This window comes from Frieseomelitta varia, unplaced genomic scaffold, assembly GCF_011392965.1.
Source record: "Frieseomelitta varia isolate USP_RPSP 00005682 unplaced genomic scaffold, Fvar_1.2 scaffold_382, whole genome shotgun sequence".
Taxonomy (NCBI): Eukaryota; Metazoa; Arthropoda; class Insecta; order Hymenoptera; family Apidae; genus Frieseomelitta; species Frieseomelitta varia.
The window spans coordinates 110,733-128,607 of NW_025110126.1; the positions used below are offsets into that span (position 1 = coordinate 110,733).

Genomic DNA, 17,875 nt, shown 5'->3' on the forward strand with positions numbered 1-17,875 from the left:
TTTACTTGCAAATATGTAAATATATTTACTTGCAAGTATGTTTTATTATTACATTTACTATTTTCCGTTATTATTCATTATTTTTTTACTATTTTATAAGATGGTGTAAAAATAGTATATATTTACTATTTTTTTTTTTTTTTTTTGCTATTTTCTTATCTGATCGTCGATATTTGTAGTGTTAAACGATCGACATTGTTTCTAAAATCCCTCTCTTACGGACAAAGTTTCAAAATTCTCAATGATGATGGTATATTTCCAAGTAAGTATATTAATTTAGTATAGTTGGCTTCTTATTGAAAAGAATTTGGGAATTTGCGTTACGTAAAAAGAATTAAAAAGTGAAATTTAACTTGGATGTCACTCGTATGATATTTGCGTAAATTCGTAAATTTAAGAAATGGTATTTTGAACCGTTTCACGTATAATCCGAGTATTTTTACAAGAACGAACATTATTTCGCGCTTGCCTCTTTAATTTTTCCCTCTTGAAAAGTTTACGGCAGTCGTAATCCCTTTACACCCCTCATTTTTTAAACGAGGGATCGTAATTTCCGCCTGGCCCTTGGTTGTTAAACTATTCCAAGCCGAAAGCTGCAATTTTAACGAACGCGTTAATGACTGAACAGTCGAGTGCCGTTTTTATTTTCGTAACACGTTCAAGCTAAATGTCACGAGCCAATTTTCAAGTTCAATCCTTCCACGCATCTTCAACGAGCACGAGCGCAGATAATTTCAAGATTCAATCTTCAATCTTAACATTTGTTTCCCTTTCTGCCCATTGTAATTAATCAATTACCACTTGTGCACGTTTCTAGAGCGATTTCTAGTATAAAGTCAACTGTTAACCAAATGCATATGTGTCAAAAATATCGAGGGAATAATATTGCGAAAGTGTTTCGACAAACAGATTTTACATACACGCACATAACGAGTAATAATAGATTAGATTATCTCTCGCCACGTAAGTTCGATCAAACTATCCAATAAACTTTTCACTGAAAACTTCCTCTTTTTCTCTTCCTCTCTTTTTCACTCTCTCGCTCTCTCTCTCTCCATTTCCCTATCTTTTACCGTACTCGATGCAGACATTTCTAGGCGACATTCCTAGGAGACACTCAGACACGTTTGCCCAAACCCCCCGATGGCCATGCGCTCTTCATTCACACCATGACTTCAGGCACTCTCATATCTGTAACACCCTGAACTACATATTTCTTTACTCGCACGTCCATCCAGCCTCGGACACGTTTCGCTCGTTTAACAAAAGTTCCATCAATTATCCGATATCGACCAATGAATCACACACGCGACACGGCGGCGCGCAAAGAAAATTTCCACACGCGGCAATGTTCAAAAAAGAAATCGTGAGAATTCGACGACGAAGTTTAATTTTTAATATTTAATTTTCGTTAAATTGTATAGAATTTTTTATTAATTTTATCATATATACATATTTAATACAAATATATAATAAATTATAAATAATAATATATTATTAATTATATTATATTAAATACATATATATTATTAAAAATATTATATAATAAATTATAAATAATAATATATGAAATATAATAATATATAACATATGTTATATATAATAATATATAAAATATTAATTTAATTAATTATTTAACCACAATTATATTCTATTTATATTATTAATGTTAATAATTCATTTAGAATCAAAATATAACATGCAAATATTACTTTTTTTATTTTATATGATATAATAAAATTGTATTATACGTATATATAATGTAATTAATACACGTTACATTTATAATTCGTTTCCATTACCCGGGAGGCGGCGGGGAGGCGGGAGGGAAGTTGATTAAGACTCGGGCACACACAGTCGAGAGCATTAAAATAATTATTTCTCAAGGCGTGTTCAGTCGTAGCAACGGCTGCAACTGGGACACTGTTACGTAAACTCTTAAACGATCGTTATTAGCCATCCGGGTGCGATACGTTCGTACGCTACGCTAACACGAAGCTAAGTAGTAAAATACAACTTACCGCGGGCAAATGATCAATCAATAATCTATTGGGAGCGAATTGCCGGAATTTCTTTGCCGAGTCCCACTGTCCTGCTACGACACTAGCCAGTGCATCTGACACGGAGTTATTTCCTGTCGTTTCCCGCTCCACCGATTCAGATTGTTCGGAAAAACGATCCTCGCTTTGTCGCAAACTCCATTAGATTACGTTTCGCAGCGCGAAAGTTTCGCCCTCAGATTTCAGGCTTGAGACAGACGTGTATTTTTGAATCGTAATTTGAAAAGAAATTTCATTTCGTTTGATGATTTTTTTGTTCTCACAAGTTTCGCGCGTTGATTTCACTTTCAAATATTATCGTTCCTAGGTATCGACTGATCGCTTAAATCACTCGTGTGATTTTAATATCATCGTTTTGATGAGATTCATTTGCGCGTGGAATTAATTATTCGCAAATTCGCGTTCAAATAATTGATCGACGTTCGTTTTAACTTCGGCAAATATTGGCTATAACAACACGCGTTGTTAAAATAACGATAATGAAGACAGAGGATAGAATGTCCGGGGGTAAATTTTTCTAGCGTGAATTATAGGAGATCCTCCGATATCCAACGAAAAATGAAATAAATTCTTGATCGAGTTCGACAGGTATTAATTAAATCACGATTCGTCAGACACGACACGTTGCTCTACCAGTTGCCTTGTTCGATCAAAGTTTGCAGATAATTTTTTTAACAAAACACTCACGCAGAGTTAGCTTTTATCAACTCGACGACTAATAAATTATTCTGAACAATTTCACGACGTTTGTCGTCGGTCAAATGTTACCAACAGTTGATAACACTTTCCGACCTATCCGCGACGGAAGTTATCAATGGCTATTAGCCGCAGCTAGATACAAAAATACGAAAGTACACTTTCCGTGACTGAGCTACAATATTCCTCCCAAAAGGACGATTTATTTTACTTAGAACCGGCGCGCAGCTCCCTTAACGTCAATGTGTACCAGGCATTATGTTGCGTCCTAGGAGGGAAGTATTTGGCGGCCATTATTACGGGGCTGAGAAGAATGATGTACAACGCTGCCACCGGGATAATACGCTTTAGGCGAACAGGATCGTTGGATTTATTTTACGGCGTTTGTCTATGACACGTGACACATCCGCTGTGTCTGACAACGATGTATCCGACGATGTTTATTTTTATTGTTGCCTGCTCGCGCCAAATCCAAACTTCGTACCTAGTCAGCTGAATCCTCTTGCTGCCATTCGTTTATTGTCTCGCGTTTACATTCGTACCTCGATCGGAGAAAAAAATTCACAAAGAATCGTTCAAATGCAGCCGTGTAAGTCTGAAAACTTGCGACATATCGCGACGTACAACATTTCCACGGACAAGTCAAATAAATTCGTTATTTCGAACTCTCGAAAAATTTAGAAAAAGAACAAGAAAGAAAGAAAACGATCAAAGTGTTCGAAATTATTCACAATAGAAGTCAGAAGCGCCGAGGTTTCTTTTATCATTTAGAAGCAGGAAGGCGCCTGTATTTTATTCAGGATTTATTCGTGGCTCGGCCGGAAACCCGGTACTCAGCCTGTGGCTTTTAACAGTAATTACGGCAGTCGGTATTAATGAATTAAACCGTGAAGTAATTAAAGTTTCAAATGATGAACGGCCGATGGAACTGAATCGCGAAACGCGTGTATTTTTCGTATCGAAGGGAGAGGGGGGGGGGGCGCTCGATCAGAAGTGGGCGGGGGAGATTTCATCGTACCGCAAGCGCTATTAATCGGCAATTAATAGCCGTTAGATCATCGATGCTTCATTGTTAATTTCGTCATGAATTATTTCATGCATTCGCCGGAACCGCGTACCGATAACCACTCGCGAAATTAAAGCCATTTCTATCATTCATATGCGATTGCTCCGTGAAATTTATGCGTCTGACATGTTTTTGCGTGTTAGGGGGGCGTGTGATCGGATTGGACGCGAGTGACAGTCAGATCAAGCGACTGTGCTAATTCACTAATTCGATCTGAATGTGCTTTCAACAGAAATGTTTGCAGAAGTATTTTTCGTTTTCATTTATTCAACGTTTGCAGTTACCAACAGGATTGGCAGATCGGGACCGTCGGGAATAGTACTTTGAAATTAAATGCTTAACTATAATGTTAATTTCATCACTCGATCTGAATGTACCTTTCAACAGAAATGTTGCAGGATATTTTTCGTTCACATTTGTTCAACGTTTATTTTATCTGCGAAAAATTTGAAATTTGAAATTTTCCACTGTTTCCTGCTGCGAAGAAAAAAAATCTGTTGCTACATTGTGACGTATGTATGCGTTGATTGTACAAAAAACGTATATATATATATATATATATATATTTCACTCGCGCGTGGCGAAAGTAACGTGTATCAAGATGAAAACTCGCAACGCGCGAGTCGAAGGAGGAAGCAAAGAGTTTCTGGCAATTAATTTCACAGTGTATCGCACGATTGTAATAAATTAATCCGCAATACGGAGAAGTCGGATAACAAGTAGCAATATTTTGTCTAATGCGAGCGTTCTTTCGTTCTGATCGCAGATTGAGGATCACCCATGCAAAGCTAGGCGACTCTGGGAATTACAGTTGCGTGCCCACTGTAGCGGAGAGGGCCAGTGTCAACGTGCATGTTATTAACGGTGAGTTTCACATATAAATTGCACGGCATGCTGCCCTTTGTGTCGTATATTTTAACAGTTGATACAATTGCAAATGAATCGAAACGCCGGCATTCCGATACACACAATTTGCACTCGTTTAATATTCTCGTCTGTGAGTCTTCATTAAATTGCGATCGTAACTTTTAAATATTTCACCATACGCGTCCGAAAATGGAATTTCTAACGATTTTGGGAAAAGTTGTATTACGTATTGATTGGACGCTCCGTCAATGAAATATAAATAAGAACAAAATGAAAATTCAAATTTAGAAGATAGAGGGAAGAGGGGGACTCTTGATTTTCACTGAAGCTTCGTTCGCTCGAATTTCACGAGCAGCGGTAATGGGTAATTCAAATAAAAAGAATCGATTAGACAGGTTCGTCTAATCCGGTACGAATTCAATCCTGAAATTGAACAGCTCGTAACAGAAACTCAGTTGGATATTTTTATTTTTTTATTTTTTTTTTGTCGGGGAGTATATTCTAAAGGTTCTTCGTACAATCTGTCAATGTTTCAAATAAAAATGGGAAACTCTAACAGCGGCGTCCGACCGTATTCTGTGTGCGTGTATGTATTTATATAATAAAATTTCGAAGCCCGAAATATAATTAAAATCTTTAATCTCGTTACTTTCATACAGCCCGCGGAAATTCGTTTTATCGCCTGTCAATAATAGATTTCATTCATATTTTAATTGGTATTTGTAGAGAGACGGAATGAAATTGAAATTTCATTATTTAAATATTCGATAAATTTTATTATAATTAAATAATGTGATTAAAAATATTATAAACGTGCATAAACGTCGGAACGATTTACGATAAATTACGTGATGATAAACCAACGGATGTGAAATCATGATGTGGAATATTTTTAATAACGAATTCGAACCACCAACCTCGATACTTTTAATTATGATTAAAATGCTCTTAATTACACACTTCGTGCTTCCATTAAAATATTCTCTCTCTCTCTCTCTCTCTCTCTCTCTCTCTCTCTCTCTCTCTCTCTCTCTCTCTCTCTTTTGCATTTTATTTCCACTTTCCGATGTTCATCGGTTATTTCTCGAAACAAAAAAAAAAAACAAAAGAAAAGAAAGTTTCCCTGTAATGTTTCACGCTCGCAGCGCGATCGAGAACTTTCCAACTTCGATCGTGTCTTATTCTTCGAGATTTCACGAGCCAAGAATCGCGCTCACCGCGGAACAAAAGAGTTCGATCGGACGCGAAACGAATTTTCAAAAGATCCCGCTCCAATTCCCGTGTCTGCCGAACAATCGGAACGAAGACTCTCGCCGTCCAATTAGAAATTTTCGATTAACGTAATTACGGTAACGAGACAGTATTAATTAAATCAAGTTGCAAGCGCGGATGAAAATCTACAAAGGCAGCTGCGTTCGAAATGTTAAGAGATCCGCGAGAAAGTTAAAACTTGGAGGAGAGTGTCGGGCAATTTCGTACGATTTCGTCAACGATTTTTCGAAACGTCGCACGGAAAATAACCGATGAAACGATGAATATTAATCGGCCCCATGAATCTGATTCTGCCGGTGCGGGGCGGCACCGTTAAAAGCGTCCCCGCTACGAAAATCGAGGCAACCCTTGTTAACACAGAGTAAATATGGGCATGAACGTTTAATTACTTTATATAAAATTCAAATTCGCGAGGAGTGATTCATCGATTTCCGGGGCCGTCTGCGCCTTGCCGAGTATCAAAGGCGAGGATCTGCAAGCTGATTTGCTCATCAAGACGGTTTCACGCTAGGAAACCTCGTAAATAAATGGAATTAGGTATGAGAGCGAGACGGTGCAACTGCAGAGATTGCAAAGACCCGGAGATATGACGGTGCTTTTAAGCCTCTTGGGAATATTTCCGAATATGAAACGTTCCGAGAGTGCTTTTAATATCTTCCTGAGGGGGGAATGTGTTAGAAAAAAAAAATGGTCCACGCTAATTGCAGTTAGACTAGGAAAAAACGAACATTCTATATTTCATCTCTACGGTGTTAAATCTTTTCTTTCTTTTTTTTTTTTCTTTTTTGCGATCGTGACGAAAGCGCAACTTACAACAGGCGATAAGTGATTTTATTTCTGAATATTTTCGAGTGACGATTTATGAATTAACAATAAACGACAATTAACAAGTTGTAACACCAAGGATTATAACTCACCCACCGGTAATCTCCTCGATAAAGATGATCCTTCAATTTGTGATTCGTGCAAAATCCGATTGACGATGGAATATATTATTGCCCAGTGCAGGAAACATGAACGTGAGTTCATTCCTCTCTGAATGACGACCTAAAGGACAAAGAATCGGTCTTAAAACTAACTGTATCTTCAAAGGACTAAACTTATCAAGAACCTCAGAAAATATAAATTTTTCTTACCTCTGAAAGTCAACTACTAGTTGCTAAATCGAATATCCCGGTCTGCTACTGCGTCCACACGTTTTTCCTTGAAGACTGTAGCCTTAATATGTAAAGTTTATATTCTTTATATTTTCTCTATTTATATTCTTTATATTATATTCTTTCTATTTATATTCTTTATATTATATTTTCTCTATTTCTATTCTTTATATTTTGCACTGATGTAGCTGTAACTAAATGAAGTTTCCAAAGCTTAAATAAAACGAAAAGAAAAAAAACTAACTATATAATCTTGTATAACCTAACTATATAACCTAGACCTACTATACTATACTATATAATCTAACTATATAACCTAGACTTTTATAATAAACTCTAAGATTGATAATAAATCTTTATGGTAAACTGTACGATTTAGTTCCAAGTCGCCAATAATCCAAGTGGTTGATGCGACTTCAAATAATGAAGGAAAAAAGGGAGAAAGATTTATGAATTAAATTTTTTTGCGAGTCGGAATTGCGTACAGTTTTGGTTTCTTGCCATCGCTTTCGAATTACCTATCGAAGGTGTCCGCACGATTCGCGAACGAAGAAACGTTTTTACTGCTTCTCAGGGTTTTTAGTGGCCTGTGAGGGAACCGTGGAACCGTGGAACCGTTTTCCGGAACGATCTTGTAAAATTTGAACGTCTCGTTTCGATGAGCTCGCGTAAAAAAAACACTGAAGCGCTCGGAAAGAAACGACGGACGCTAGTTCAATTCCGAAGAGTTTCCAATTTTTAGCTGAGAAACGCTCGAGCTGATACTTTCCGCGAACAGCATTGCAAAAGCTTCCTCGTACGTGCAAAGAATACACAATCACAGAATTATACACTTGTACAATTCGACGTTTATTCAAAAGCGCTGCAGTTTGTCCGATAGTTCGCAGAATCCACTTGATCTCCGTCTTTACTTTTGACAAATGAGCGTCATTTATGGTCTTCAGGTAGCAGGGATTACAGTTCTCTGGAAGATCCGAGAATCCTTTGCGTTTCATGTTTCCACTTCAATGTGAATTAAATTTACTACTTTCTTTACTACACAGAATAAGACAAGTGGTTAGAAAAAAATTCCTCCCGTCTGCTTATGTGCTCGCTGTTTGCAGAAGCACACAAAATTGCGATGATGCGCGAATGAATGATGAATAAAACATTCATTTTACGAGTAAGTCATTTGTTGGGGTATTGAAACTCCCGAAAGACACGATAGAAAAGAAAGAAGAGAAAAACGAGCAAAATTCAGAAAAATGGTCGAGGGAAAATGCTTAACCGCAGGTCTTGCGCTGGAATGGATGCCACGCACGTCGAGAATCTTCTGTTCCAAAACTTGCAATATTCTCTCAATTTTAATCATACATTTAAACAAATAATACATTTATTGCTTCTCGATCGTTTCTATCCAGCGATACCGTACCGACGGTAGTTCAATGAGAAAGCGACGAATTATTGTATACGATTTTGGTCACTCGTTACGGTCCGCAATCAGTTAACGGCGCCAAGAAGATCGTAAAAGATGAAAGAAGAACGCCTCGCAGATCGACGAGGCAAATTGTATCGTCGTGGTCGGCAACGGGAGGCGCGTTAATTCCGAAAATTGTCAGAGAACGGCGAGAATGGAAAATGATCGTGCTCCGTCGGGCGATTATCTCGTAATTCAACCGCAGCCAATCGTCCGCACCCTCCCGTTTCGTTAATAACCGGCGTTTTCATCCGAATAACAATTTCGCGTCCGTGGGAAGTCTCGCTGGTGGAAATTCGAGCGTGCGTTTTCGAAAACGCGGGAGCTCGCCGACAAAGGCGAGGTTTCGAGAGATCGAGAGCAACAGGCACGCGTCCGGTCGATCGCGCGTATCGATCCGCCGATGCGGCCCACCGCGCTCAACGTCCACACGCCGTTGTCTCGAATTTCGCGGGCCGTTTGTAATTGAAAGGTTCCGCCTGTTGGAACAACGCGAGATTAACAAGCTGCCGAGTTAATTAACTTGGAGCAGGAGCACGTTCTGCCGGTGATCACATTGGATCCATAACCCGGCCCGGAGAAATCCGAGAATTACCTCCCGAATTTTCCTCCGCGTATTTTTCTCTCCCTTTTCCGCTTTCGTTTCATTTTCTCACCGAGCTTCTCTCTCTCGCCGCGCTGAGTATTATTTTCAGATTGAATTGCCGTCAACTTCGAATTAAGACTTACGGGTAATTATATTCTGATGTCTTCTCGAAGACGAATATATAAAGGAAAATTGTATCTCGTCGAGCGAACGAAAGGTAAAACCATTTTATTTTCTTTTTTTTTTAAGTAACAGCTTTGATATGTAACCCAACTGTGACATGATCATGCGATCACTTGAGAATTGTTTCAGAAACGATCAACATCGTAGTGTTCCGTATACAGGATATAGTTAACAATTGCTTCTCGAAGAGTTTCAATATTTCGTGATTTAAATGATTGTTTTCCCAATGTTTTCACATTTGGGAATCTATTCGGATAAATACTATCTGTAATACTTGTAGAGTGTTTTCTAATAACATCTATAGTCTTTGCAGAGTATTATAAATATTCAATGTTTGGTAAACGAATGCATTTGGAGCAGAGCCGAGTATCACTTCGAAGATCTCGTCCAGTGAACGATGACTACTCGTTGAAAATTTTTTTCTCAGCGTTATACAATAACGTTGTAAAAGTTGTAGTTGAATTCTGACTCGCAAGTACAGCCAAACGTCAAAGCATTTTATCGTTTACGTAGCGTTTATCGATGCTTGCCGAAAGTCCCGTGAATCTATCAACGAAAAACGAATCTGTCGTTCGAAACGTACATACATTGGGAAGCCTGTCTCCTCGAAATACGAAAGATACAAAAGATAGATAATCACAGACGAACCCGTTAATTTTCACGAACGAATCCTTTCAGCCCGGTTAAAGACGTATTGTTAAACCGGTCGTAGAATTGTCAAACTATCTCAGTTATCTTTGCTCGCCTTGGACGCCTATACGTCCTGTATACGTAACTTGCACCTTGTCTCGCGGAGACAACGATGTAAACTGCGTTCATATCGCCTCGCGTATATTGTATATACATTTTACCACACGCCAGTTGAATGTCGATGATAAGCGAGTGTATAAACTGCCAAGTCGCGAGATGTAAACACGTGAAACTTTGCCGGGCGAGCGAGTCAGCCCGAGAGGAGGAATATTGCAAATATGTCGAGAAACGATATTCTAAAATTGTAGAAAATATATTCCTTTTCTCTCCAACGGATTCACAAATAATTTTTTACTAATTATTCGACAGATACAATTTTCAGACTTCTGTAGGACAACACTACACACCGGAATTACCGAAACGATCAAAAATTGTTGATTCTGTGTACGAAAAGTAGAAATTTTACATTCGCAACGACGCACTTTTGGAGATTTAAGTAATTTCTTGTAAAATGGTATTGCAAAGTTCTCTTAGTGTTGAGCGAGTGTTTAATTACGCGAGCATGAATACGCGAGATGTTAACGCATTAAACTTTGCAAAAATGGGTGAAAAAGCGCTGCGAAAATGTCAAGTAAACGTGTAGAAACAATATTGATGCCTTAAAGTTACAAATATATTTCTTTTCTCTCCAACAGATTCACAAACAACTTTTTACTAAATATTCGACAGATACAATTTTGAGACTTCTGTATGCCAACACAAGAATTACCGAAATGATGGAAATTGTTAATTTTGTACATTCGCACTTTTGGAGATTTAAGTAATTTCTCGTAAAATTGTATTATAAACTTTCTCCTAGTGTCGAGCGAGCGTTTAATCACGCGAGATGTTAACGCATTAAACTTTGCAAAAATGAGCGAAAAAGCGCTATGAAAATGTCAAGTAAACGTGTAGAAACAATATTGATGCCTTAAAGTTACAAATATATTTCTTTTCTCTCCAACAGATTCACAAACAACTTTTTACTAAATATTCGACAGATACAATTTTGAAATTTCTGTAGGATAAAACTAGACACCAGAATTACCGAAATGATCGAAAATTGTTAATTTTGTATATGGAAAGTAGAAATTTTGTACATTCGCACTTTTGGAGATTTAAGTAATTTCTCGTAAAATTGTATTATAAACTTTCTCCTGTCGAGCGAGCGTTTAATCACGCGAGATGTTAACGCATTAAACTTTGCAAAAATGAGCAAAAAAAGCGCTATGAAAATGTCAAGTAAACGTGTAGAAACAATCTTGATGCCCTAAAGTTACGAATATATTCCATTTTTCTTCAGTTAGAGTCACAAATAATTTCTTACTCGTTATTTAACAGAGACTTCTGTAGGACAACGCTAGACACCAGAATTACCGAAATGATCGAAATTGTTAATTTTGTGCACGAAAATAGAAATACTGCACATTCGCAACGACACGTTTTTGAAGATTTATGTGATTTCTCGTGAAAATTCCACTGTAAACTTTAACTTCGCTGTTTCAAGTTTTACATTTCGTTCGCCAATAGTTTCATGGAAAGGTTCATTGTTAAATCAACAATATTATCAATTGATCGGTTCGTTCGTTCGTAGAAACGTCGTAGAAGCGTGGCATTAAACTCAGCTAACGTGTTTTTCTCAGATCGATTTTAGTACGCTTCGCGTCACGTGTCTTTTGGGCAAACGGCTATGCAAATTCGAATTAACGTCGGGAACCACATGGAAATTAAACCGGGAGGGGACTAATGGGATTTACTCTTCCAGGGAAACGGATTCTACGCGATTCGTCGTGGATCTCGGCGCGGATGAAGATTAGAACATCGATTTTAATCGCAATATCTCTGGCAGACTTTGCCGACGTTGATTAAAAACACGATATCGCTGCAAAACTTAATATTCAATTGCATTACACGATAATTAACTTGAAATTATTAGGTAGTGCCATGAGTAATGTTTTATTTTTCAAAATTTAATAAACATTTATTTAATATTTTGCTTCTAGATCACCCTCATTTTATAAAAAGGGAGTAGAAAGTTTGTTCCTAGAGGAGATTGTCAATAACGATGGAGATTATACTACAGATTAAACCAGTATTAGCTCTTGAATAAAATAAAATTTGTATACAGTCTGTCTTCTCAATAATTTTCTCAACACACACGCCACACTCTAATTTTAGTTTGCAATTCCTCAACTCTGCTCTGTTTCGTCTTTTCCTTTTTTAAGAAAAATTATTAATTAACGAGAGAGAAAAATTCACCGGTTCAATTTTATGACGATTCGATCGTGCGATAACAGGCTCGGGATGTAGAACGAATCTCGCGACAATCGAAGCAGCCGTAATTTATATCAGTCGAGGGGGCATGAAACGATGCACGGTGTCGCCTATTTATTTAACGAACACTCGCCGAGTGGATTGCGTATCGATCAAATATTCACCAATGTTTCGCGCGCGGGCAGCATTTTATTGAGAAATGGACGCGAATTATACAGTTTCTTTTCCCCATTATAACGAAACATAATGGATTCCATTCAAACGTCGTCCAATGAGGATTTTCAGTCACTCGTGACACGTAAACTCGAATCGTTTTAGTATCAGTCCTTAAATAGCGCTATTCACAGCGACAGATTTCTCGCTTTTGCACGACACACCGGCGACATTCTGAAGGATTTTAATTAACACTATGCAAATAGAACTACGTTAAAAATATTCCATTATCATAGGATGGGAAATGAAGATTTAATTGTTGATTCAACGAACGGGCAGTTAATCAACATTATATTACCAACTGAGTTCGTTTTGTCATAAATAATTTTATTCGAGGCGCACGCGCGTATATCGTTATTTACATTCGATTTCGTACTAAAAATAAATTACTTTCAATGTTGCTTTTACTTGTCGATATTCGGACGAAAATTCGGACGTGCCTATGTTCGCGATATTTGCTTCATAATATTTCATGTCTGAAAAACATATATATTAAAAAAAAAAAAAAAGAGTCAGACAGGTAGCAACAAACGTGATTTTGTGGAAACAGTTTGAAAAATTTTACAACTAAGATAAAGAAGAAAGTTACTCTTATTTATTTTACGAAATTGTAAATAAATATTTTGAACAAATTTTTAAGAAATATTGACTTTCCCTAAATAGCGAGGATAAAGAATAAATAAAAACCTGGTTTCAAAATTGCAATTCTGCTAGAGAGACAATCGCCGCTTATATTTATGTGAAATTCTTCAAAGAAAATAACAGTATCATGGAACATAAAAGTATCCTTCCGTAAAATTAACTTCAAATGATCCGAATCTTCATTCTCCGGCAATCTCCTCTTCAAGTCATTTTTATCTGAATTAATTGAATGATTTAGTTACGTTGAAACAAAGTAATTAAATCGACGTAAAATTCAAACGCTGTGAGAAGATCAATCGATCTGGAGCTTGATACTTGTATAAAATATTCGGAAATCGATCGTTTAATTGATGTAATGACTAGAAATTGCTGCGTGTTCTTTTTTTGTTTTTTTTTTTATCTTTTCATTTCGATCAAAATTTCCGCGAAATTAAGCGTCGCGGTACAAAATACTCTGTAAAAACTGTTTACTTCTCATTTCCCTCGAATTTGCGCTGTGCCGAGAGCTTCGTCATGTATAATGCACGCGGTTCTCATCGGATCACTTAAGTTAAGCTGCGTTGGGCACAGTTGGTGCTTAAGTGAATGTCGATCTAGGAACCGTGTGACGGTGGCATCGATGATTCAGAGATTACCTCGAAGTTCGTCTACGCTTGATAGGCGTGTGGTAGTACTCGGAAAGTAATTAATATAAAGCAGGAAACTAGAAACTAGAACTTTGAGTGATCCAGAAGATCGGCAGGATCTTGGAAGTACGGCAGGATCAGGCGATTTTCAGCGATTGTAAAGTTTCGATCTTCGAAGGAATGGCACTTTTCCATAAAAAAAATGGCCGCCTTTTCTCCAACAGAGAAATTCACAGAGTTCGTCCATCTTCCAAAGACTAACGAAACTTGCCTCCGACGAAAATTAACATGATACATCAGGCCAACGCTAGAACTAGCTCGAACTAACCGACTCGTAGTTTCCCGTAGAAATTTATAAACGATGCACTTTTCACAGACTCGTAAAGTGTAGAGATCATACTCTGCAGTTTTACACCTTAATTTCAATTAATTTTATTGTCAAAGCGAGAGAGAAGCACGATTTTCGTCGATTTCCATTGCTTTTAAACAAGCAAAGGAAAAACAAGCAAAGGAAAAACGCGAATATTGTCAAAAAAAAAGAAAAAAAAAAGAAAATCGTTTCTCGACAGAACGAGACATGTTTTCTTTGGGTATTTTCCTGCCTGGCCTTGGAAACGTCTCGACGCCATCGATGGTACGTTACCGCGGAGATTTGACAAGCTCTTTGACGTTTCTACGATCCCCGAGGTCCGATACGATCGGCTGTGTTTGACAGATTAATTAGACTACAAGCATTTTAGAATGACGTGAGTACAGGACGTTGAGATTCCGATGGAAAAAAGGAAAAGATCGCAAGGAATCGAGCGTTTCTCCCCCCCCCCCCCTCCTCTCTCTCTTTCTTCTTTTTCCTGTTTTTATTCCCTTTATATTAGCTTTACATCATAGCGTTTTATAATCCTCTTTCGACCTGTTTCGCTCGATTTCAAGATAGGCCGTAAGATTCGTTTGTTTTTACGCGATGATCGACCGAGCGTGGCTCATCATGAATAGCTGATGGATTTCTGATTGAAGGCTGCCACGTTGCGTTCCCTCGATTGCAGTTCCTTGCTTGCTTTTTCTCTCTTTCTCTCTTTTTTTTTTCTCTTTTTCCAGCTCTAGTGTACCGCGAGACTTTCATACAGATTGATCATGAATGGTACTTCGCGTCTCATCGAGGCACTCTCGTTGACGTTTATTAATAAAGTTCTTGTAAAGGAGTTGGTTAGAATTTCGTTAAACGAAAAGTCAAGCGACCGAGGCAATTGTCTGGCAAAACTCTCGAGAGAATTACGAAAAATTTTTGACTGCCCCGTTGCAAACGAAGTTGCTATTACGCCACTATTAGGAAAGAGATCTCTCCTGGCAGCGATGAAAACTTTCCTTCGATTGAAAAATTTCTCCGCTTCTACTCGAGAGAACGAAAAATTTCAGTTGATCGTCTGAAACCACCCCTCATCTTTCTTCTCGAATGATCGTAAAGATTTTTCACGCGATCGTAAACTGGTAATGTCGCGGAGGACTTGGAAAATACTCCGGATAATCGCACAGTCGCGGGATCAGATTCGGAACGAAGCAAACGATCAAGAGAATAAAGACGAACGCGTACGTCGAATCGACTGAGCAGCCAATCGGACCAAAGGGAAATTATCGTGGCGGTAATTCGACGAGTTGGCTGGCTGGCTGGCTGGCTGGTTCGATGAGTGAGTGGAAAACAAGAGGAGAGGCGAGGAAATGTGAACGGCCTGAAGGGTTAACAAGATTAGCAACGATCGCTATGGTTGCTACCTTGCTCGTCATTCACACATCCGGCTGGTAGCCTTTAACGCTCTCTCTGCTATCAGCTAAAACCGCCGCCACTTCCTTGCCGCCATCCTCTCTTCACTCGCAAGCCACTTCCGGTGACGTTCGAGCTGATTTCGCGAGCAGCATCCGTCTACTTGTGCCTCACACACACACACACACACACACACACACATGCGCGCGCGCGTGATTAAACCTACCCGGGGATGATCTTCATCTTCATCTTTGATCTCCACCGCGCCGATCTTATAACGTCGTTGCTGGTTTGAAAGAATTTCTCAATTGAAAAATGAGTCGAGCAACTTTGTAGATACGAGAAATATCCTGAACTTTCTTTCAAGATTTCAAGATTGATTACGCTATCTCGAAGTTTGAATTGAATTGAATTTCGATCGAATTTGAATCGCTCCCAGTAGATGAAAATGATGGGATAAAACTTTATCTACGTGGAAAGAAATTTGTGTCTTTATATTGGATATTCTTGGATAACGTGATATAGGGATAATTTTATTGTACGAAATTTTGGAATATTCTTGAAGAATTGAATTGAATTAATTAATAAATCTGAAAATATTCTTGAAGAACAAAAATATAAATATAAGAATAGAAGAGTAGAATAAAAATAAAGAATAAATATAAATATAAGAATAGAAGAATAGAATAAAAATAAAGAATAAATATAAATATAAGAATAGAAGAATAGAATAAAAATAAAGAATAAATATAAATATAAGAATAGAAGAATAGAATAAAAATAAAGAATAAATATAAATATAAGAATAGAAGAATAGAATAAAAATAAAGAATAAATATAAATATAAGAATAGAAGAATAGAATAAAAATAAAGAATAAATATAAATATAAGAATAAAAATTAAATATTCACAATATTTAATATTAAATATAAACAATAAATTCTTAAAATATTCTTACAAGAACTGGAATTGACACACATTGATCGTGTGTTACATGTTGTAATGAAAAACATAATACTGAAGTCAAACGAAAATAGTCTTTTGACCAAGAAATTGCTCGTACAAAGTAAGAAATTTACGACATTCATTGTTAATAAAAATTTACTTCTTTGCTTTGAACTAATGCAATGGACTATGTAACTGAATAATAATCGTGCCGTGGCAGCTTTCGCGAAATCAACGATCGAGAAAAGATCCTTTTCAATCCTACCTGGGTAGGTTGGTCGGCGGGACGCAGGAAACAAACGAAATAATAAATGTAAATTTATTCAGCGGGCATTATGCGCGATTCAGGTGCGTTTCTAAAGGATGCACACGTTGGCGTTGGATGCACGCGATTTTCAAGCGCGTATTTCTATGGTAATCGAAGAGGGCACAGTCGACGGTACTTTCTGAGAAGCCTTCGAAAATACTTGGCAATTCGATACGTTGCGTATGTATGAAAGTTGCAAGTATCCAGTATCATACGGTGTGTGTGGTACCGATACCTGAGACGTGCCGCAGCTTTTGCATTCATGGAAACTATCAGCATAACTTCAAACAGCACCTCCAGAATTGAAACTGTACGGTTCGTTGCGCGGAAGGGGAACAGCCAATGATGTTAATGGAGAAATAATGAAAGTTATGGCAACGCGCGGCAACGGGGGGGAGGAGGGATTTTGCTAGCTTTGAGAACATTTCAAAGACAGGACACAGGTACGGTAGAAATTTTCGTCAATTCCTCGATTATGCGAGCTCTGACTTCAACTTGAATTTCGAACGAAAAATTACTGCATACTAAAGAATCGGTTCTTGTTACACGACTGTTTAATTAATAATTTTTTCAATTTGTTTGTTATTGTAGGATCAGATTGTCGGGTTTTTCAATCTGACGAAAGAGATTGTCAAAATTAAAATATTCAGGCACCGTATTTTAATTAATTTTGCCTGCGTCGCTTTGATTTTTATATCCTGCGCGTGAATACATTAGTTGTGCATCGATTCTCTTCTGTTTCATTTTTCCGTATACTTCTCAGATCTGAAATGTCCTTTTATCTCGGAAAATTATTCTTCCCACTCGCACAAATTGAAATTTCTTTTATTTTTATATCGTGCTTGATTTCGTAGATTAAACTGATCGATCACCCTACATTACCTTCCCATTTGCAATAATTGGAAAAATCAGGTTCGACGTCTCAACCCAGGTTTCCATACCGTGGAAAATTTAAAGTCAGTAACAACCAGGCGCGGTAATCTGTAATTGAATCTCTCAGAAAGAAATATCCATTTCCCTCGCTCTCTGCCTGCATTTTTCA

At 37.6% G+C, this 17,875-nt stretch overlaps 1 protein-coding gene across 1 annotated transcript in view; it reads left to right on the forward strand.

Moving 5' to 3' along the window:
- LOC122531284 overlaps positions 1-17,875 on the forward strand; it is a 54,727-nt gene that overhangs the window by 6,240 nt on the left and 30,612 nt on the right. Inside the window, exon 4 of the mRNA XM_043659089.1 lies at positions 4,589-4,686. Coding sequence (XP_043515024.1) covers positions 4,589-4,686 — 98 coding nt within the window. The remainder of the gene's footprint in view (positions 1-4,588; positions 4,687-17,875) is intronic.